Consider the following 22,626-nt stretch of genomic DNA (forward strand, 5'->3'; position numbering starts at 1 on the left):
TATACTATAGACCTTGTGTGTAGTTGTAAGTTCCATCAGTTTCTACACTTTTACTGTTGCTCAGAGTAGCTGTGGAGTTGCCTAATGGCTGGAGTCTTTTTGAGTGATTGCATGCCTGACTCAGGTGACCAGACTAATGTAGGTAATTTGAGCAAGGCAATTTGGCTGACTGAGGTTCCTTGACATGCACTTGGTCAGAAAAAAAGCTGTATTTATAAGACATTCAAGAACTGATTTTATTACTACAATTTTATTTTTCCTTCCTGAATCAGAAGACATGAGTAAGACAAAGTAACTGACATGATATCTCTGTCTGATGGTATTTCTGAAGCCAGAAAGTATTTATTTGCTTGTAGTTGTTGACTCATATTTGCTTTGTAACGAATGCTAATACTGATTTATCCAGATGTTTACTATAACAATTTATTTTTATTAAATGAAGAATCTCTAATACATGGTGAAGAAAATGCTGCTTTGGTACATCAAGCACAGTGACACTGGAGACTCATTTTAGTCAATCTGTATATTTCATTGGTGGGTGGGAGTAGAAATCTGTGTTAAAGCCTTTTTCAACAGACATCTGATGCCTCTTAAAAGTAATGGTATGTATTTACCTTGAGGCTGACTGCAGATCTCAGAAGGGTATTTAGATCAAGACTGTTACTGGCTCTGTGGAGCATTAGATCTTTAGAGTGTAAGAAATTGACTTTATTTGTTATTAAACCATTTGGAAAGTTTTAAATAAAACGTGAGTCTGGATTCCATCCCCCACCACCACCCTTGGTTATTAAGGATTCTTCTGTGTGATCTCAAAGAAGTTAATTCAACTCTGTTTCTCAAAATACACATCTAACAATTCATATTGAGTTTGTTCTAGCCACTGTGATCTGCATATCATGCAACAAATTATATGAGACAGAACTTATAATAGCTGTTCTTCCTAGCGTCATGAAATGTAGGGCTTGCTATTGGTACTCTGAGGATGGCCTTTGCAGGTAATGGGTGTATGGGCTTGTTGCTGTTCTTTGCTGTGATTCTACTGGTCAATAGAGTTTGTAAGAGGCAATTTTGAAGACACTGCTGCAAATGACTGTTAAACGTATTGTAACATTGAGTTCAGCAATTCAGGAATTAAACAAGGTCTTTGAAGAGATGAGTATTGATAAGTTACATCTGGCGGAGGTGCAAGAATATGCATGGGAAGAATATTACCTAAATTTAATAAAATTACTAATACATCTATATACTTAAACTTCTCGAGTAGATGCCTTCTGAAGTGTAGTACTTAAGTGTGTGCATGGTGTAGTTTGTAAAAATGTTTAAAAAAAAAAAAAAAACCGACCAAAAAACCAAACCTTAAATAGATGGGACAGTTGAACTCCTTATGACCAGAAGATTTTTTCATAGTATGTAATGATATGTAGAATTGATAACCAACATCGTAGTCAACTGGTTGCATATAGAAGTATGTTTATTACTGTACTGGAAAAGGTAGAGGGAGCAGAGCCACAAACTTTGCTTTCGGGTTTTATTTATCAATGTATTTAAGAAGTATTTTAAAAAGACAACTTCTGACAAATCTTGAGCATATCAACTTTTTAGAAGCTATAAACTTGTGCAATACACTATACATTACAATGGAATAAAATAAATCAAACTTTCTTGGTACATAAAAATAAGTAAATACAAGTAGTGACTTGTGGTTCAGCTGAACAAGATGGCTAAACTGATCTAAGAGTTTGCTGATGCCAAAAAGGAGCAGGCTGTGCTCTTCTGCCTTTCTTGTGCTGAATTTGGTGCTCATCTAGTCCCTTAGTGAACCAGCTCAACTGCTAATATGACTGGAAACTGTCTTGAGTATTATTTCTCCCAGATTGGCATGGTGAGTCAGTTGAGCAAAGAACTAGATGAGTGCTAAAGCAGTGCAAGAGAGAGAGGGCTCTGGCTGAGAAAAAGGGAGCAGAATTAGCCCCTTTGAACAACAGAGAACTGTTAAATCCTTTAAGCCTGTCTTGTCTGACTGCACTCCTCTTAATACAGAGTTCTGAATATAACACACTTTCTTCCCCCTCCCTCTAGCCCAAGCACTCCTCCTACAAGGCAAGCTGAATCTCAACTTACGCATTTTTGTTTCAACACAACAGGAAGCCGTCAAGATCTTGAATTGTGAGAAAATTCATCTATGAAATTCTTAAACAGAAATAATTTGGAAATTATTCAGGTGCTATCTCAAATGACATGAGTGCTTAGTACAGACTAACCAGGAGAGGCTTCTTTACTAAAGATAAACTAACACGTCCTAACTAACTGAACCTGTTCCTGTCTAAGCTGATACATTATTTACACTATTTGTTTGAAAGGAAAGGTATTGGAAGTTAGCTTTTTATAAAGTGTTTGAAACAGGCTCTTCAGTTCACAGTAAATTCTATAGTTAGTTGGTCTCAATAGGCCATTGGGCTGACACAGCAGAGCAGTTCTTTTCAATGGTGGAACCTTCTTTTAATGAGTACAGTATTTATTATTGTACTTTTAAATAGGTTCTATGGGGGCTATAGCAGTGCACTGCAATACATGTTAAATTTCGACTGTTAGCTTTATTCTTGAGATAGGAACAAGGTGGAGTTAATATAAACCAGCACAACTTTCTTGACTTTGTGTTTTGTAGCTTTCTCCATTTCTTTTGAAAAAAAACCTCATCATCATCATTCAGCTTAGGGAAACTTGCATTTCTAGTGTTTTATCTGTTTGTCCAGATTCCGCACCAAACATCATCCCTCCCTTCTACCCTCTCAAGATGATCTGTGACATCCCTGCCGCAAACTGCGTGCAGCTGCTCCATAGCTGTATGCATCCAAATTGGCTTGCTCACTACTGCCAAGAAAGAATATATACCTTTAATAGACTTCCACCTTGGCAGGATCAGTTATTTCTCTCCTTTTAGTTTGGTGGATGCTTTTACTGCTACAACTTGAATGAAAATTGCTCTCAAAACTTCTTTCAAATTTTGTTGAAACTAGCCATTTACATTACAAATTCTTGGGAGCAGAGTACCATTGGTGTAAAAAAAAAAAAACCAACAACAAAACAACCCACAAACCCTGAAGATGCTGCCAGAGCAGGCAAAGCTCGTTCCATACTGTGTTTCTTCTCATTTATTGCCTTCATGCTATTAGATCTCTGGTTGGAAAGCCTGTCTCCCCCCTTGCAGCTTTTCCATGGAGCATCTACCTCCTTCACTTTTAAAGATTTTTTTCTAATGGTACGTTGACCTTTGAATCCGCTGGGCCAGACCTTTGCTGCCCTCTTTCCTCCTGCATCTGCAGGGGGAAAGTCTGTGAAGTGGCCTGTGGACCAGGCAGAGGGGATCTGGGTCTTCATCTGTTATTACAGTAATGCTTCTTGTGTTTGTGTCACCAGTATCTTTCTACATCCAAACCCCCATATACATATATCCCAACCCCAGGTGGACTGGACTGTCTCTTGACAGAGCTGTCAAGCTTTGTAATATGCTGAACTTTTGTTTACTTGGCTTTCCACACTCAAGGACATCCTGCTGTGTTCACCAGCTGCATGCATCCTGCAGCTGAATGTGCTCCTGGGCCTCCCAGGGTGGAGCTGAGTCCTGGCCCTGCTGTGGTATTTCAGTTCTTACCTTCTGTGGCATGCTGCTGCCTCTGCCGTTGTATAACCAGACCCAGCAGAGGGACATTGGCAAGAGTGCAGGGTGTGATTATATGTACGTAAACCCAGATTTAGTCCATTGGTTCAGCTACCAGAACCACAGGAAACCTTCCTGTCCCCCTGGGGGAAATCAGACCATCCCCTCTAAAGCAGTTACCCATTAGGTCAGCTCATTTGTAACAGGTGACCAGCCGTGTAAACCATACAGTAACTGCTTCTGATCTGTTTAGAGTGCTAGGTTTTTCCACCCATCATGAGTATACAGTAGTATTTAAAAGCAATGCACATTATTAACAGTGTTGTGAACACATGACTATGTTCTGGTGTGTGTAATATGCTAACTGCTGGTGTGGCTGTCCTGGTAAACCTCCCTAGCTCATGCTCTTGGGCATTCTCTAGAGGTTTTATCAATTCCAAACCAAAATGAATAAAATTTGCAAAATTATTTCTCCCCCATTCCACCCCAGCCTAGATGGGTATATGGTAATGTTTGGGTGTGAAGCATTTTTGCTGGCTTTACCTTTTTTTTTTCCTTTCAATTTTTTTAAATCATTCATATAAATGACTTTCCTATATCAACATAAGTTTCTAACAGAGAACTCATTTTGTCTTTTCAGTGCAATCTGGGTAAAATTAAAGTTCTTATTCTATATACATGTATATATGTGTACATATGTATTTTAAAAAGGAAAACCTTTGAAATTATAACTGCTGATGCTTAAGTGTAAATACACCTTTGTAAATCATATTTTAGTATTACTTAACACCTGAGGAGCTAAGGAGTATTTTTTACTTCTTTGTAAAGTGTATGTGAAAGGTGGTCATGTTTTAAGTAAGTCGCTGCTGCTGCTGCTCTAAGTCCGGGTCGATTATTTCCTGTCTTTGCAAAGGAATGAACACTAATGGTTTTAGTATGCGAAACACTTGTTTTGATTACTTTTGTTTTCAACTGAATGAGACTAAAGATAATATTTTCTTGACTTGAACTTGCTCATTTGAAGCTAAGAACTTGACTGAAAAATGTAAGGTTTTCCTTTTCAAATGTATGATTAACAATTGCGATGATGCTCCAAGTACGTTATTTGTTCCACTTGACAACTATGTGTTGAATAGTAGATATTCAGAAAACAAAATAGCATGCTGCTTGCTGTGATGCTGGCAAAAATTATTATTGGTTGGTTGGTTTGGTTTTTTTTTGGCAGGGGCAGGAGTGTGAAGGTAGTCTATTTTATAAATGCTACAAATACAAGATAGAACTTAATGTAACTTTTAAAGTACTTGCTTAGAGTATGTCATTTGGAATACTTCTATCCAGAGCAAAGACTTGGAAATTTCATGACCTGCAAATGCTTTTGAACAGTTTATGAATTGCTATCTCAACAATTTAGATGTATAGGAGAAAAATGAGTGCTTTTTCTTTTAAGATTAATCTTCTTCAATTTTGCCAATTTAAGCAGAGGAATTTACTGGAAAAATGCGTTCATCCAATTTTATTTCATTTGGCTATCAGATAAGTTGCACTAGATACCCGCATTCTCATGAGTGTTCGCTTTACCTATTTCAGTGATCGCTGTGGAGAAGACCCAAACCAGAAAGTAATCCATGGGGTTATTAACTCCTTTGTTCATGTTGAACAGTATAAGAAAAAATTCCCCCTAAAGGTAGATATAAATTTCTGATTTATGTTTTTAATTTTGAATTTTAACCTAGTATATGCATTATTTGTCCTTTAAAAAAAAAAAATCTCCCTTTTAGTTTTATCAGGAAATTTTTGAGTGTCCTTTTCTGAATGAAACAGGGGAGTATTATAAACAAGAAGCTTCAAATTTATTGCAAGAGTCAAATTGCTCACAATACATGGAGAAGGTAAGAGATTCTTCTGTACACATGCAATAACTAAAATCTAATGTTATCAACTTACTGATTATACATGTTTTCCTATACAGTTCCCATAGTTCTTTGTTGTATGCTTTCATGCAGTTTAAACTGTACTTTTTAGTGGCATGGTTAACCTGAGTATAAACTACAAACCTTGCCTATGGATGGACTGTCAGTTTTAAAATATTTCAGAATAAATTATAAATCAATATCATGAAAAGTAAAAAAAAAAACAAAACCAAAGCAAAACCCAAAGCATGTATCAGGTTGATGAGTATTGTTTCCTCACTTCCTTGTTTTCCTTCTGTTTGTAGTAGCATGAGTTCTAGCAATATAATGGTTAGAGAAAATTACATGATAGAGTTGTTATAGAGCATTGTTAAAAATTACATACTCTGAGGTGGATTTTCTTTTGTTTCGCTTTGTGGTGTATGAAGTCAGGTTGTGGTTAAATTGCTTGTAATTCTTATACCTTGCTCGTGAAAGCAAAGATTAATGCAAGACTAGGAGTCAGTCCTCAGTGCTGTGCTGTCCACACTAACAAGATAAGAAGAGAAGGCTGTGAGATTGCTTTCAACCACAAAGAACATAAGCTAATAGTTGCACACCTGAGGTGAAATTCAGGAACAGGCTAAGACTTCAGCTAAACCAAAAGAAATGCAGATTCAGTTTATCTGTCATTAGCAGCTGCCCTTCTCTCCCTAGGCTTCCCTCACCTTCACTGGATATAAGTACTTTTATGTCGATATTCATATGACTTTTTTTATGTTAATGCCTATTTCCTTCATTGAAGATATGAAGAAAGCTTTTATTAATAGCTCAGGTGGACTCCTACACCTTTTGAGTAGATGTTTACATACAAGCACTTGAGTTTGGAACAGTGAAGTGACTCTTACAATCATATAATTAGGTGTTGTGGTAAAACTTTCTCAGGAGGAGTAGGAAGTGTGTTAGGAGAAACTGGGAAGGACAAAGTTGAAGGGAAAAAGAAGTTTTGAGAACTACTGAGTGCTGTGTTAGACAGCCTGATTCAAAAGAGCAAATTTAATTTTTCAGCATCCTGGACAAGTTCTTCTTTAAAGTGCGTTACTTATTTGTGTGATCATTCTACGTACGTGTATTGCTGTATATTCATGGTTCTATATGGGTTGTTAGTCTTTCATCAGCTCTCAGTTTACAAACTTTTTTGTAGGTTTTAGGTAGATTAAAAGATGAAGAAATGCGGTGTCGGAAATACTTGCATCCCAGCTCATATGGCAAAGTAATTCATGAATGCCAACAGAGAATGGTAGCTGATCACTTGCAGTTTCTACATGCAGAATGTCACAATATTATCAGACAAGAGAAAAGAAGTGGTAAGTCTCAATGGTCACAAAAAGTGTGAAATGGTTTTTGTTTTCTTCTTTTAGCATTGCTTTTTGCTATCTTTATGCAGTGACCTTCGGTGTGCTGAAGCATTTTCAACTAGTACTAGTACTGTTACTTGTGTAGAAAGCCCAGTTAAAGCCTGAGTGACATTTTTCTTTTACCATATAATACATTCTCATTCTTCCAAATACCTAATCAATACCTTCTTTTTACTGTTAACAACCCTTCTTTCGGCCGATACTCTTTCTCTTTCCTTGTCTTAGTTGGCTTAAAAACACATTGAAGTCCTGTGTCCTGTAGGATTGATCATATTTTATGCTTGTGTCTTCATTTGTAAAACAATGGCTCTGTCTTTACAGATTCTTCATCATCATAATCAGTCACGATTATAAAATCTTTTGGCTTCTTTTCATAGCCACTTTTTATTGTCCTAAATCTTTTGTGACCTTTCTTCCCAGTTCCTTTTTACAAAAGGAGATGCTCTTATAGTTATATTCCCTGCCTGACTAAAAAAAAATTTGCTTCTTGATGACTACATGCCTTTTATCCTTGAAAGAATGCTTATTCTTGCATGGAAGATGGTATCCATTGTGTGAAACAAGTTATTTTTCACAGTCAAACTCAATTTGTTTCCAATAATAGTGTTCAGTTTCCAGAGAGTTTGGCAAATTAGATCAGAGCTTGGATCCTTAAAAAAAAAAAAAAAAAATCATAAAAAAAGCAGTTGCTTATTTACAGCTTTTCTAACCTGAGAAAAATTTCAAGCCACACCACTGGAGGAAAACAAAATGTCAAGAAGTTACCTAAATTAATTATAGTCAGCTGCTGCTAAGGGAGATTTAGGGAAGCCAAGGATTAAAATAATCTGGCACAATACTTTTCCATGCTACCCCACTCCTCTTGAAGTTTCTCCTAAGTAAGCAGAATTGGACGAGTGAGGTTGTCACAATGGCAGTACTCAGTAGATACTGATATTAGCGCTACTATTTCCCTTTTTGCTTCTATCAGTGATCCAGTGTATGTTCATTTTTTTTCCTTTTTTCTTTTCCTTTTTTTTCCCCTTTTTTTTTTCCTTCCTTTTTTTTCCCTTTTTTTTTTTTTTTTCTTTTTTTTTCAGGACAGTTGGTCTTGTTTCAGTCTTTGGAAAGTTCTATGTGAAATGATGGTACTATATTAAGTGTTGATTTTTAGTGTTTCTAAGCATATACTGTAAAAATGTATCTCTGTTACAGACATGGCAAATATGTATACTCTACTTCGTGCTGTGTCAAGTGGTTTACCTCATATGATTCAGGAACTACAAAACCATATCCATGATGAGGGCCTTAGAGCAACCAGCAATCTTTCTCAGGAAAATGTGAGTTTCCTCAGGCAGCTGAAATGATCTGTTTGATTAACATTCCTGATGAAATGTTTACCCTTTTCTTTTTAGTCTATTCTGTTTTGATTTTTTTAATTTTATCTATATGAAATTGGTTTGGAACATGATGGATAAATTGTAACTTCTAATCAGCACGCTTAGCTGTGCGACACATACCTATCCTGGGAGTTGGTTGTTGCGATCTAACCAGAAGCAACTACAGCTAGAGATATCTCACTGTTGTTTGTTTAATGCTCTCATGGCAAGTAGGTCCTTTTGTTCTGTGTATGTTGGTTTTTGTTTTGGTTTTTTTTTTTTTTCCCTGAATTTCTCTAAGTCAGTGGCATTTGCTGTTCTGGTATGTTAGGAACCAATGATTCCTTTTAGTTTAATTACATGTTATTTATAAAGACTTGACATCATTTCCTCGTTTCAGTTTGGTGTTTTTCACTAATAGCTTTTTAGTCTCATATTTTCATGTAATTTCTGAAAATACTGTAGCTTAATTATTTTACTAAAGCGTGTTACACTTTTTTCAGTTCATATGTATTTAAATTACTCTATTCCATTTTTGTTCCTCCAGCATTGCTGCTCAGAAACAAACAAGCTTTCATCTGGCATTATGTTTGTACATGTGTACATCTTGCTGTCTAGATCTGTGCTCACTTTCAGATGCTGACTTTAGCCGCCCAGTGTTTTTGTCTATAATAATAAATAGATACAAACTGTTGTAAATTCACTCTTTTATTGAGTGCACAGGAGTTCTTACTCTTCCGTGACTCCTGTGTGCATACTGAAAATGGGCTGAAGTCTTCAGTAGTATATTTTGCTTTCAAATGATTTGTAAGTTTATTGAGTTTATTCTTTCAAACTAAAAGTATCTACATAGGGAAATGAATGCAGAGCCATAAGGGCAATGCAGATTCATAGCCTTATGTAGATAAATTTAAAATATGAAATACTTGCTGCACTGTGTGGATTAAGTACTTCGTCACCAAAACATTTTTCAGGTGTGACCTGAGAATGCACTTGGGCAGTCATGTGATACAGCCAGTGCATTGCACCCTGTTGGTTTGCTGCCTGCCAGCTTGTCTGCATAGGGGCTTCTCTGAGTCATATTGGTCATTTTTATACAAAAGGTTATGCTGAAATGTGACACACTAAATTTGATCGGTAACTATCCTACATAAGAAAATTCAAAGGGTTCATCCAGATTTTCGGACTCTGAAGTTAGTGTGTAGGAGAAGCAGCAGTTTACTTATTTCAGAAGCTTTTTGGCTTGATTGCTGTATTTCACAGAATCACAGACTCATTAGTTACATGTTAGTGTTAATGATTTTTGAAAGGGCTAATAAAAGGATTTTGGGGTATGATGGCAAAGATTAGGCAGCATGAGAACAGTATAGACTCAAATGTCTATACTAAAGAGCCGTAGACTATTTCCAAAACGTGCTCAATCACATAGTGTAAGAGGACAATGCAGAATCAATCCTCTCAAATGCTTAATCACTATGATTTTACTTTTATCAAAAGAAATAATTAGGAAAAAATGTACAACTAATGTAGATATATTTGTGTGTAGATAATACTTTTCACATTAACTTGCTTTCTGTTTTCTCTACCTTTTTTAGATGCCAACTCAGTTTGTGGAGTCAGTTTTGGAAGTACATAGTAAATTTGTTCAACTCATCAACACTGTTTTGAATGGTGATCAGCACTTTATGAGTGCCCTTGACAAGGTAAATTACATAAAAAAAACATTGGAAAACAAAATGTGGGACCCTGTTTTAGCCTAACCAAAATTCTTCAGGGCATCAACACATGTTCAAACATGGAGTTCTAATGCAGTTTTTCTAGTTTTGAAATTTAATGGAACAAAAGACAAGCCAGTGTTAGGGGAAAAAATATGTACAAAGGAAACCACTTTAATACTTAAATATGTTCTGAACAAAAGACCTTTCTTTTCATCATAATTCAAAACACAGAAATGGAGCTGAACCTTTTAATGTAAATGTAAGTGCTGGTAATAAATAGACAAACTGAGTGTTTTGGCCAGTTTGATAACACTTCCATGCGTTTGAACTTGAATTTACTTGCTGCCATAATGTTCTAAGTCTGAATGCTGTTAGTATTACTTACATAGAGGCTTTGTTCAGACTTTTCAAGTTGACTACAAAGAATATCTGGAGACTTACATTACTTCAGTCACTATCACAGTAGTATAACTTCTTCCAGGAGAGGTCTGCACTTGAAGTTAAGTAAGCCTGTTTAGGGAAAGAGGCTTGCTGCTCTTTTCTGTGAAATGCATACCCATGAAGGTATTTAATATAACACTTCTAATTGTTATTATCATCTGCATAGCATGCCTAATAATAACTATTATTATTTTGAGGGATTGAGTGGCTCCTCCTTAAAAAAACATACATTGTATCTAATCCATTTATTTCATTTTCCACTCTTTCCCATATATCCTTGCATCTTTTTCCTAGCAAGTGCACTTACTTTCCTACCTATAATTTCCTGTCTAAGGATGCGTGCATACATTTCATTGTTCCTTTGTGGTGTTTACAGTAATTGGAGTTTGTAGGTAGGGTCATAGTCTAAGATTTGATAATTTTCAGCCAAGGTCGGTCTGGAAAGACATGGTGATGAAGACGCCAGTAATAATATCAATAGTGGTTATCCATCTGTATTTGTGATTTTGAGAAGATAATTGTTTATTATTTTAAAACAAATACTTACTTCAGTACCCTAATAGTTTTGCATCTCAATTGCAATTAATGTCATGTACCAGAAGGTGGAGTAACATGAGATTGCCAACGACATTTGCTGGCACATATGGAATGTACTTTTCCCTTGAATACATCAATTCTTCATTTCTTTCTTTTTTTTTTTTTTCCCCCCCCTCTTTTCTCTGTCTTTCTATATAGGCTTTGACATCAGTAGTTAACTATAGGGAGCCCAAGTCGATCTGCAAAGCACCTGAGTTGGTAAGTGATACATAGTGGAAAGTAATACATTTTAATACTGTCAAATGGATTGGCATAGAGTCCATCACGAGTATCCATTTCTCACGCTAGTTAACCTCAGGTGTGTATTTCAGTAGTAAGGAATAATTAACACGCACACACTTGTGGGTGTGCGGAATTGGTGCAGTTGTAATTTTTGGTACAGAATTTGTATTTTCTGTGGTTGTAGTATGTATTGTTCTATGAATACAGCCCTTGTAATAGAACATGAGGCTGTAGACTGTGACTTACTTCATGTTTTAACTGTTGTGTAAAGCTTGGAATACCTTGGCATACATTTCTTCTCAGGCTTGACAAGTAGGTTTGTGTTTGTTTTTTCTTTTTTTTAACTTGAGCTGGCCAAGTACTGTGACAACTTGTTGAAGAAATCAGCAAAGGGAATGACAGAGAATGAAGTAGAAGACAAACTTACAAGTTTCATTACTGTTTTCAAATACATTGATGACAAAGATGTATTCCAAAAGGTAACGTTTAATACTCAATAAACATTAAAATGTTACATTTAAAGTATACTTGAAGAATGTGGTTATGATTTTAAAAATCTTCATGTCTGATTTCTTTTTATCTAGTTCTATGCCAGAATGTTGGCAAAAAGATTAATTCATGGTTTGTCTATGTCCATGGATTCTGAAGAAGCCATGATTAACAAACTAAAGGTAATGTAATATTCTAATGCAGAATAAACTAACGTAGCAGCATGTAATGTTGAGAGGAAGCAGCAGAGGGTGCCAGAGATAATTGAGCAGTTAATAGATCTTGTTTCCAATAGCTGAAAGGAAAAATTAATTTCTTAGTAGTCTGTGAAAGATATACAGCTAAGTATCAGCAAGGCATTTGAGATTTTTATGAGGTTTCAGGTATTTTTAAGTGTGTTCAAATAATTGATAGTTATGTTTAAAGAAGTACCAAGGACCTTCATAAACTATCTCTATCTTTCGATTTTATAAAGTTGTTCACATAAGTGTATAGAAAGCCAAACTGAACAGTTTTCAGTGTAAAACCTGTTACAATGTTTCTTCACAGCAAGCCTGCGGTTATGAATTTACCAGCAAGCTCCATCGAATGTATACAGACATGAGTGTTAGTGCTGATCTCAACAATAAATTCAACAACTTTATCAAAAACCAGGACACGATTATAGATTTGGGAATTAGTTTTCAGATATACGTTCTACAGGTACTAATGTATGTTTATTACTATTGAGTTATTTGTACTTAATTTTTATATTTTGATAACAAGTGAACCATTTTCCATGAAATATACTTCTATACTTCTCTTATGGAAACTGACACTTTGTGATTTTTGTGGCATAATTAATTTTCCTAGTGTTTCTTATTAGAATCAACCCAATGGTACACTAAAGAGTAATGACATAAAATGCCTTGTGTTCTTGTCTTGAATTAATACCTCAGTGGGGCACGCATAATGAGCAGTAAAAATTCTGGTGTAAATTGATAGTCCTATGCCATAACATATACTATAGAACTGTTTACTAGTGTTATTTTTTTTGTAGTGTATATATTGTATGGAAATGTTAATACTTTTATTTTTCCTGGTACCTTTAGGCTGGTGCATGGCCTCTAACTCAGGCTCCTTCTTCTACGTTTGCAATTCCTCAGGAACTGGAAAAAAGTGTACAGATGGTAGGTTAGTAGGAGGCTTCTTGTAAACATGTGGAAAATGTAAAATAACTCTAAATAAAAGATCATCAGTCTAACAGAGAAAAACCTGAACTGCTTCATTTTGTTTGTAAATCGTGGCTATCTTGTTTCCAGTCCATATGAAGTCTGGAAGGGTCGTCCAAATGATACACTGAATTTATGTATGTATTTGCATAGCTTTTCTTTATTTTTCACATCTGTCTTCTACACTTCATGATTGTTGAGGGAGATACTATTAAATACAATCAAATGAACTGGTTGATTCTTACTTTTGAAACCAATTCCTAATATTTAGGTGAAAGAAGATTTTGTTTCTAATACTAAATTGGAACAGATTTAATAGCAGATGAAAATGCAGATACTGGTTTCTTGTCTTGTATTTCGTAGGAGCCATTCAAAATTGAGCTTTGTGCAAAACTTCTTTAAAGCTAATGTCACAAATTCTGAAAGTAGTAAAGGTTTTACTTTGGCCAAATGTTCTCTTTTTATGTGATGATTACTGCTTTGTGGAGGTGGAATATTTTATTACTTTTCGTTATTGTGCTCTAAATGTTACTTCTGCAATGTTTGTGTTAAAATACAGAATGTGTGTTGATCTTTGCTGAAGTGTATTCAATAGTGAAATACATTTTAGGTAATTAAAAATTTATATTATTTGATATAACAGATTTTTAAAGCAGTTTTTATAACTGAAATTGATCTCTAATGTAAATTAGAATGAGAAATGTCTGTTTCTGCAGTGAAGGAGCTTTTTAATGCATTGCTACTAAATATTCGAATTATTTATTCTGCTTTTATTTCCACTGTATTAAGTGGCACTTGGTTTTAGCAATATAATGTTTTCCAAGCCATACTGTGGGACCCACAGAAGGTGATTGATTGTATTTTGCTGTTCTTTGTGAGCTTAAAGTAGGAGCATTGTCAGTCATGCCTCAGTTGGAAAATTGTTACAGACTTGCATACCAGAAGCAGCTCAGAGTCTGGGTTGTTTGCCTAACTTTACTGTTTGTTTAAAGGAGCAATTCATGTGTCGCCTATCTAGAATTAATGCTCTAAATTATACTTCTAATTCCCTAAGGAAACAGAACATGACCTTAGGGAGTCTTTGAAAAATTGACAATGTCTGTCTGCTGTCAAATTTGATCATTTGACCCATGAAGAGAGAGTTCTCTCAGTATTCTGGCCACGATATACAAAGAGGAAAAAAATATTTTGCAGTTGCACTGGAAAGCACCTCTGTATCTGGGCAAATTGTTCAGCAGCTTTTTCAGGCTCCAAGACTACTGGAGCTTCCTGTAAATGTGGATTTATTTGAATGGTATACAAATACTTGTTTTCATACTATGTAAGCTTGTGGGTGGAGAAACACCTGAATTTTCAGGAGGTCAGAAGTCCCCCTTTTTGGATTTTTCTTCAATGTTCAATTTGCCAGACCAAATCAGAGTAAACCAAATTGATGTGTACACAGGAATTTCTGGATTGATTTTAAATAAGATATCAAAGCCATGGAATATAGAATGATTTCACCAAGGTGAAAAAATAAAAATACACTTGTTTTTAAGTGGAGTTGGAAGGAACAGAATAATAAAACCCTACAAGATTGATTGCTAAAACCTCTTAGAAATTCTTTGAAGTTCAGGAGAGTTGATACTTCTTGGAACACTGTTTAACTACAGTATTTTATACTTTGAAAGTATGAGTGTGTCAACAATCTTTTTGATTTAGTGATCAAGTGATATGTTAATATGTTTGAGCATTTCAGTAAATGACTGATGTTTAGTCATCACCCATCTTCTAAAGGAAAATGCTGTCAAGAATTGATCTGCAATGTTTGCATCCAGTATGGTGAACATAAAACCAGTATTTCTTCCCTTGGGTGGTAGTGTGATAATAAGCTGTTGTAAGTAGTTATATGTGTGACTAATTGAAGTTCATTTTGTTTTGCAGTTTGAATTATTTTACAGTCAGCATTTTAGTGGAAGGAAGCTTACTTGGTTACATTATCTTTGTACAGGTAAAAATAAGTGCTTTGCTAAACTTACGCTCAATACAGGTGGCAGTTGTTTGTTAAAAGTCCCTTTCAAATGGCAGCAGACTTTGGAATTGGAACATTATGTTGCATATAAAGTCAACTGACTTATTTTGCATTAGAAATTATTATTTGCTGCTTAGTATTTCCAAAATTTGTTTTTTTGTAAACTTGCATATGTAATCTGTGATTTATTAAGTCCAAGTAAAACTAGAATTGTACATTCTTAACTACAAAACACTACTGAAAAACTGCTGAGTTAATAATAATTGCCTTGGAATTGTTTTCTGTAGCATCAGATGTCCTTTAGCTGAATATTAAATAATTTTAAGAATGCATATTATGCTATTTTACTCAGATATGTAAGTAAAGTACATATATATTTAGTTATGTTTATATTTGCTATATAGAAATACGTGTTTAAAAACATCATAGAAGAGATATATAAAATTGTAGCTTAGTTTAGTAAGTATCAGTCAATTATATTTTATTTCAGGTGCTTTCAATATCAGGTTTTAACGACTGATCACCACAACATATTACATGAAGGAGAAAACCAGGATAGCATACAACCATATAATGTAATGAAAATTTAGTTCTGAGAATAGAAGTTTGCTATTAACTCACACTCACCTTCACACAGAAAATATAAATCTGCTTTCAGGCAGATTTCTTCAGAGCTTTTTGCTTTTTCTGTTTTTCTTTTTTTCTTTTTTTTAGGAATGGACATAATATAAGAATATTGTGGGAGAAAAATGTAGTGGACACGTCTTTTATTTTGTTTTAAATCTTAGGTTGGAACAACTTCTGTGTAATCACTATTCTGTGATTCTGTGTAAGCTATTACTAATTGAAGTTGATGTGTTGAGGCTATTTGGAATTTCCTTTTTTTTTCTCTACTGTAAATTATATTGCATTATTAAAATTCAACACTGTAGGTTTCTTTTTTTATTGAAAACACTTTTGTTCTAGTATTCATAAAAAAAGAGGAGTTTTTGTTACAGACCACATTCTATACATCTGAATTCACAACATCAGTTTGCATTGTCCCATTCTAAGTGTTCAGTGCATACTTAGGTGTGAATTGAATGTTTGGAAATGTAGGAGGAGCTCTCATAGTTGGGCTTCAGATGACTTTTCAGCACATTCCATCAGTTTATAAAATACTATTTGTATCATTACAGGTGAAGTAAAAATGAATTATTTGTGCAAACCTTATGTAGCCATGGTCACAACATACCAAATGGCAGTGTTGCTTGCCTTCAACAACAGTGAAACTGTCAGTTACAAGGAGCTTCAGGACAGTACACAAATGAATGAGAAGGAACTGACAAAAACCATCAAATCCTTGCTTGATGTCAAAATGATCAACCATGACTCAGACAAGGTATGCAGTAATGAAAAGTTTAAACTTTTCGATCTTGTGATTCTAATACTTGTTGAGGTTGGTTTTTGGGGGGTTTTTTTAGTATAAAAGAATCTATTGTTTGCTTTTTTTTTCCTAAACTGTATTATTGATCCTTATGTACATCCTTATGAACAATTATAAATCTGTATTTATGAGGAAGTAGACTTACCTGTAACATGTAGGTTTTCTATGCCTGTGACAGCATGGTATGCTGAAAAGGTAATAATTCTAGGAGTGGTAATTGTTTCTGTTGCATTTCATCCGTATGGCTTTAAACTCACTGCTGTTGGAGGGGAATACTCTTTGAATACACCACTTTCAAAGTTGTACTGCATCATGGAAAGGAGCCTGAGTAGTGAACCAAAGAGTCTTAGAGACATCCTAAAAAAAAAATGCTGTGGGATTAAGAGACTGAAAGTAAATGGCAACCATGTTCTTCTGTGCTGACAGATTAACAGGGGGAGGAAGGAGGAGGAAAGAGAGAAAGGAGGGTTTGTGTGAGAGGATTTTTGCTGCAATTTGCCAAACTCATCCCATGAGTTTCATGGAATTCCAGTAATATCTGAGCTTTGTTTGTGGTTAAGGCAATGGTTGATACAGGTTCTGTTTCTGGCTCTGCCTCATGCTTCTGTATGACCTACATGAAACCACTTACCCTTTTTCTCATACAGCGGAGGGCACACATGTCTGTCATGTAAGAAACGCTGCGGAAGTGCCCGCGCATGCCACAAATTTTAGCATGAGTTTCCAGCTAGCCCAGCATGCATGTTACCCAGACAGCATCAGGCAGAAGAAGCTGAGATAAGCTGTTCACTTACGAGAAGAAATCCAAAGCTGCTCTGATAGCTGCTTTTTTTTTTAACCAGGAAAATATTAGAAAATGAAAAGTGAGATCACAAGGAAGATCTGATGCTTGGCTGAAGCATAGGACAGGCTTCCAATATCTAGAAATGAGCTCAGGTTGGAACAGTGGCTGGGAAGATGTCTGTTAAACCATGGGTGAAATATAGAACTGGGAGCTATTACAGAAAACAGTGAGGTTTTTTCATAATCTTAGAAAGTTGCCCATTATTTAAAGGCTTTGCATTTATTTATGTCTGTTGTAAAAGTTTCTTTAAGCTTATGTCATTGAAGCGTGAATGGCATGGCTTTCCAATACTTTTACCTTTTAGTGTTTACCACTGCATTTTCTGGTTCTTTAACTTCCAGGCTATTGTATTCAAAAATCTCTGCTAATTCTGTTTGCTTTGCACTCTGTCCAGCAATGTGAAAGCAGATCTGTAGACAGTCTATCAGCTTACTTGCTGAATAAGCCAGTGAACTTCAGTGGCTTAAGCAGTGAAATTAAATATGCTAACTTCTCTTTACCTGTATCTGAGCCACACAGAAAAGTACAGTTTATTAGATGTTGTAGTTTGCTTTTGGTTGGTGGTTGTTTTTTTGGTTTTGGTTTTTTGGTTTTTTTGGGTTTTTTTTTCCAAAAGAGGGAAAAGAAAAGAAAACATTAGAGTCATGCTTTTTGAGTTCATGCACACCACAATTTATTTTGGTTTATATTCAACCATGTCAGCAGAAAAATGCTAAAATTAATGTTGGTTTGTGTTTTTTTTAAAGCTGTTGATCTTTGCCCTCTCATGTTAAATTTTCTGTACCATGCTTGGATATTATAAAATATTATAATACAGAATATAAAATTAGAATTAATATTGGTTTGAATATATATTTAGATAAATATTGACTGTGTTTACTAAAGTATTTGCACTTGAGTTTTGGCAAGATTCCAGAGTCTGAGAAGACCACTAACTTTATTCTGCTGGAAACTGGATTTACTTGTCGTGGTTTAAGGCCAGCCAGTAACTCAGCACCACACAGCCATTCGCTCACATCCTCCCTTCCCCCCTCCCCCAGTCAGGATGAGGAGAATCGAAAGAATATAAACCCCATGGGTTAAGATAAGAACAGTCCAGTAACTAAAGTATAATATAAACCTACTACCACTAATGATAAGGGAAACAACATGGGGAGAGAATAGAAAACTGAAAGGGGAAAAGGAAAAGAAAACAATAAACACAAGTGATGCCCAATACAATTGCTCGCCAACCGATACCCAGCCCAACCCGAGCAGCGATCTGGGCCTTCCAGGTGACTCCCCCCAGTTCATATACTGGGCATGACGTGCTGTGGTATGGAATACCGCTTTGGCTACTTTGGGTCAGGTGTCCTGTCTCTGCTTCCTACCGGCTTCTTGTGCCCCTTGTCACTGGTGGAGCATGAGACTGAAAAGTCCTTGGTCAGCGTAAGCATTACTTAGCGACAACTAAAACATCAGTGTGTTATCATTGTTGTCAGACTAAAGCCAAAACCCAGCACTGCACCAGCTACTAGGAAGGAGGAAAAAAATAACTGCTACAGCTGAAACCAGGACACTTGGTAGAGATTCTTGCTTGGAAACTGCAAAGATTGGTTGAATGTAAAGCTGTTTGGGCTTCAGGGAATAGTTGCCATTTATTGAAAGAATTGGACTTTTACATGTGGAAAAGAGTTGAGATAGGAAAAAGAAATAGAAATGTAGAGATAGGTGCAGAACTGTACAAGTTGCAGTTTATCAACTGTATCTGCTATAACATAATAAAATGCTTAGATGTTTTTCTTTAAGTTCTGGAAGGCAACATTAGTAATAGTTATGAAAGCAACAGCTCTCTCTTGAGGTTCTGCTGTAAATAAATGCAAATCCTACTTTCTTTGCAGGAAGAAAATGAGTTTAAATGGAAACCGAATGCAACTAAGCTGTTGAAGTATTAAAACAGAAATTGCTTTAATCATATTGTTTAACAAAATTCACATATGTCAGAGTTCTTTATAGTTAAAATAGACTTGATTTCTAGGTTAGTTAAACCGTAGCTTAAAAAACTGACCTGGTTCAAGTGGCATTTTAGAATTTCCAGCTACAGATCTGAAATCGTTTATGTGTATGCAATCCCCTAACTGTGATTTTTCAAAGTAAGTTGTTATTGTTTTCTGGTTCCATTCCTGATTTTTAAAAAGATTCTTTATTGCAGGAAGACATAGAGGCAGAGTCTACTTTTTCATTAAATATGAGCTTCAGCAGTAAACGAACAAAATTTAAAATCACTACATCGATGCAGAAAGACACGCCACAGGCAAGTGTTCTTTGGTGTTCTGAGTTTGAACAGCTTAGGGAAGGTATCGAATTTATTCTATTGGTTTGGTGTAAGCAGATGTAAGAATTCCTGTGTAAGATTTCAATTTAAAGCTTAAGCAGTGTTTGGTCTTTTTTTTTTTTTGTACTTAAAATATAGGCAGGAGAAGATAGTATAGGAAATAAAAAAGGGGAAGAAAAAGTTAAACAAGAACTGTTCTTCTTGTACCAAGTAGGATTGACATTTAGTTTGTCTTATCTAATTAGACTTTTTTTGTTGGTTGTGTTTATAAAAGCAACTTATTCCAGGAACAGCAGAACCAATCAACTCTGTTTTCCTATGGTTTTGTGTCCTTTGGCAACTAAAATTAACTCTAATTTTAATAATCTGCGTTACCTCTGTATCTCATAAGACAAAGGATTTTGTACAAGAGGTGTACGTGCTGCCAAACTCAATACTTTATAATAAATTCTGCCTGCCTTTCTCCCGAGCAAAAACACTGGTTTGGATGTATCTCTCCTACCTCCCTGACTTTCATGAAACCTGGTATTCTTCATATATGGAAGTACTTTACTTGGAATTGAACTTCACCTAGATTTTTATATTAATTCACCACTTTTAATAAAGTAAAAAGTATACATTCAAGATATTTTTATGAAGTGTTTATTGATTTAGTGTGAGGTGTCCCTGCCCATGGTAGGGGGGTTGGAACTAGACTCATCTTAAAGTCCTTTCCAACCCTAACTATTCTCTGATTCTATGATCTTACTGTATTTTAAGCATTACTGTTGTTCCTATATTGCAGGAGATGGAGCAGACCAGAAGTGCTGTAGATGAAGACAGAAAAATGTATCTTCAAGCTGCTATAGTCCGTATCATGAAAGCACGTAAAGTGTTGCGGCATAATGCTCTTATTCAGGAGGTAAGATAAAATGTTCTTTTTAAGCATGATGTCATTAAAATCTTCAGGATAGTTGTGTAGAACATGTGACCAGAAAACATTCCCATGACAGAACTGGTACCCCAGTGAAATTAGTGAGAATTTTATTGGAGTCTGCTTTGAACTGGAGCACTACCTGTGATCCCCCAGTCTTGTAAACGTGTCTTAGCACTGAAGCAGCAAGTGCCCCTGCGCTTGCTCTTTCCTGTTGGCTGGTTCTATGCCGACAGATGTTCTATCCTGTAAGAATCATTGCCAGAGCCGTAGGTTTGATTGAAAACCTGAGTATGGATAGTCTACATATGGAATTTCCACACAAGAATGTAGGCGATTTTGAGCTCTAATTGTGATTATTTTTTATTTTTTTTTCTAATTCATGTCTTAAATTTTAAAAGTTATCTGAATATGGAGACATGCACTTCTTAATCTCCCTTTTCCATTAAGCAGTAGGGTTATCTAGATTTTTTAGATTCTAGGTTAATGATCTGTGAACTATCACAGATTGGCTGGGAAGGAAGTGCTATTTCTTTCGGTTTTCTCCCACTTTCCCATCTGTGCTAGTTGCCTGCCTAACTGTATTTCTTATTCCAACCTAACCTTTGCTCCTACCAACCAGTTCCCAGTTTTAGTTTTCTCAGTGTTGCAAGACATTCATTCTCCAGTTTAATTCATTCTTATGTTTCCTGAGCCTTGCTTGGAGAGCCTCAGAGTGTGCTGGTGAGAGGGGGAATAAAGATTCCTGCTGTATTCAACCATTTTGAGCATGTAGGTGGAGAAGCATTCAGTCATTCTGAGATCTGCTGTGTGCTTTCTGTCTTGTGGGGATGGAGGAAAGAGTTTACCACACCCGCCACTTAATTTTTATTTCCTAAGAAAAAGGCAGCTGCAGAGAGCTAGGCCCGGAACTTGCAATGTGAGGCATCTTAAAGGTTTTGGATATTGAAATACTGCTTGTACACAGATACCCTGAAAGCTTAATTTAAGAAATCTGATTTTGAATATCTAAAAGATGAGGCAGTGTAGGTCCCAATTATTCTCAAAATCTTTGGTTATTTTGGTTTCCTGTTTCTGAAATCATCCATGCAATTATGATGAAATCCTGTAGAGTTTACAGCTAGAAGATGGTAGGCAAGACCTGTTTCATCCTTGAAAATACTTTTTTCTCCCTACTCTCGAATTCTTAGAAAAAGTTTTCAAAGTGTACTTTGCTTGAGATCAGTTTATAAGGGTGGAATGTTTAGAAACAATCCTTTCTGGTTACTACTTCCTTTGTTTAACTCAAGGGGCACTATCTGACATGCCTCTGCTGCATTTTTCTCTTGCACAATAATATCATCTAGTAACATCAGGAGCTTTTTGTTGTTTTGCAGGAAAGGTGGAAATTTTGGTTGTTACTTGGTTAAAAACTAAGTAGAGAGTAAAACTAGTGCTTCATTTATCTATTACCAGCCACATCCACCTTTTTTTTTTTTTTTTTACCTTTGCTGTTAACTAAATTTCTAACACTTTTGAAAAATCATATCCTTTATCATTTAGTCTTTAGCTCTCAATTTTGAATACTACTTACATTTTAGATGGATTAGAGAATTTAAAACTGAAGGCTAGGCTTCTAAATAATTGATATCTATTCTGCAGTGTAGTGTGGGGACCTGATGTAGCCTTAAATGAGCAATTGTGAAACCTCAAGCAATAAGAAGCAGTACAAAAATCCAATAGCATTAATTTTCTCTTCTTTTTTGCACTCTGAATTAATTTGTGCCAGTCTTCATGCTGCCTCAGCTAAACTGCTACTGGAACCTGAGCTTGATTCTTTAAAATGTTAGATGTCTTCTCTACAGTTTGTGATACAGATATACTTCTTAGGCACTTCAGAAATTATTGCCAGATTTTAGAGCAATTTGTGGGGACACAAGTTTTTGTATAATCTATGCTTAAATACAAAGATGAAAATCCCAGGTTAAGTGGAAGTTTATGTCTGCACTGAGCTCAGTAACTTGTTTTGCTTCATGTTGTATGAATAACGCCAAACTGCCATGTGCTTCTGAGTTGAACATGGTCAGTTTTCTTACTAGACTGACCTTTATTAAAAAAATTAGGTACTATCACTTCCT

The 22,626-nt window shown here is 35.6% G+C and overlaps 1 protein-coding gene across 4 annotated transcripts in view; it reads left to right on the forward strand.

The window, feature by feature from the left end:
• CUL2 (cullin 2) overlaps positions 1–22,626 on the forward strand; it is a 51,919-nt gene that overhangs the window by 24,138 nt on the left and 5,155 nt on the right. For 3 of the 4 annotated variants that reach the window (XM_030491648.1, XM_030491639.1, XM_030491667.1), the window contains 15 exons: positions 2,080–2,166; positions 5,246–5,342; positions 5,437–5,547; positions 6,752–6,914; positions 8,160–8,284; positions 9,919–10,026; positions 11,218–11,277; positions 11,652–11,780; positions 11,886–11,972; positions 12,340–12,492; positions 12,882–12,959; positions 14,925–14,991; positions 16,191–16,393; positions 19,474–19,575; positions 20,381–20,497. In XM_030491648.1, coding sequence (XP_030347508.1) covers positions 2,080–2,166; positions 5,246–5,342; positions 5,437–5,547; positions 6,752–6,914; positions 8,160–8,284; positions 9,919–10,026; positions 11,218–11,277; positions 11,652–11,780; positions 11,886–11,972; positions 12,340–12,492; positions 12,882–12,959; positions 14,925–14,991; positions 16,191–16,393; positions 19,474–19,575; positions 20,381–20,497 — 1,687 coding nt within the window. The remainder of the gene's footprint in view (positions 1–2,079; positions 2,167–5,245; positions 5,343–5,436; positions 5,548–6,751; positions 6,915–8,159; positions 8,285–9,918; positions 10,027–11,217; positions 11,278–11,651; positions 11,781–11,885; positions 11,973–12,339; positions 12,493–12,881; positions 12,960–14,924; positions 14,992–16,190; positions 16,394–19,473; positions 19,576–20,380; positions 20,498–22,626) is intronic. The other variant, XM_030491658.1, reaches the window with a different exon arrangement.

Source organism: Strigops habroptila, chromosome 1 (genome assembly GCF_004027225.2).
Source record: "Strigops habroptila isolate Jane chromosome 1, bStrHab1.2.pri, whole genome shotgun sequence".
Classification (NCBI taxonomy): domain Eukaryota; kingdom Metazoa; phylum Chordata; class Aves; order Psittaciformes; family Psittacidae; genus Strigops; species Strigops habroptila.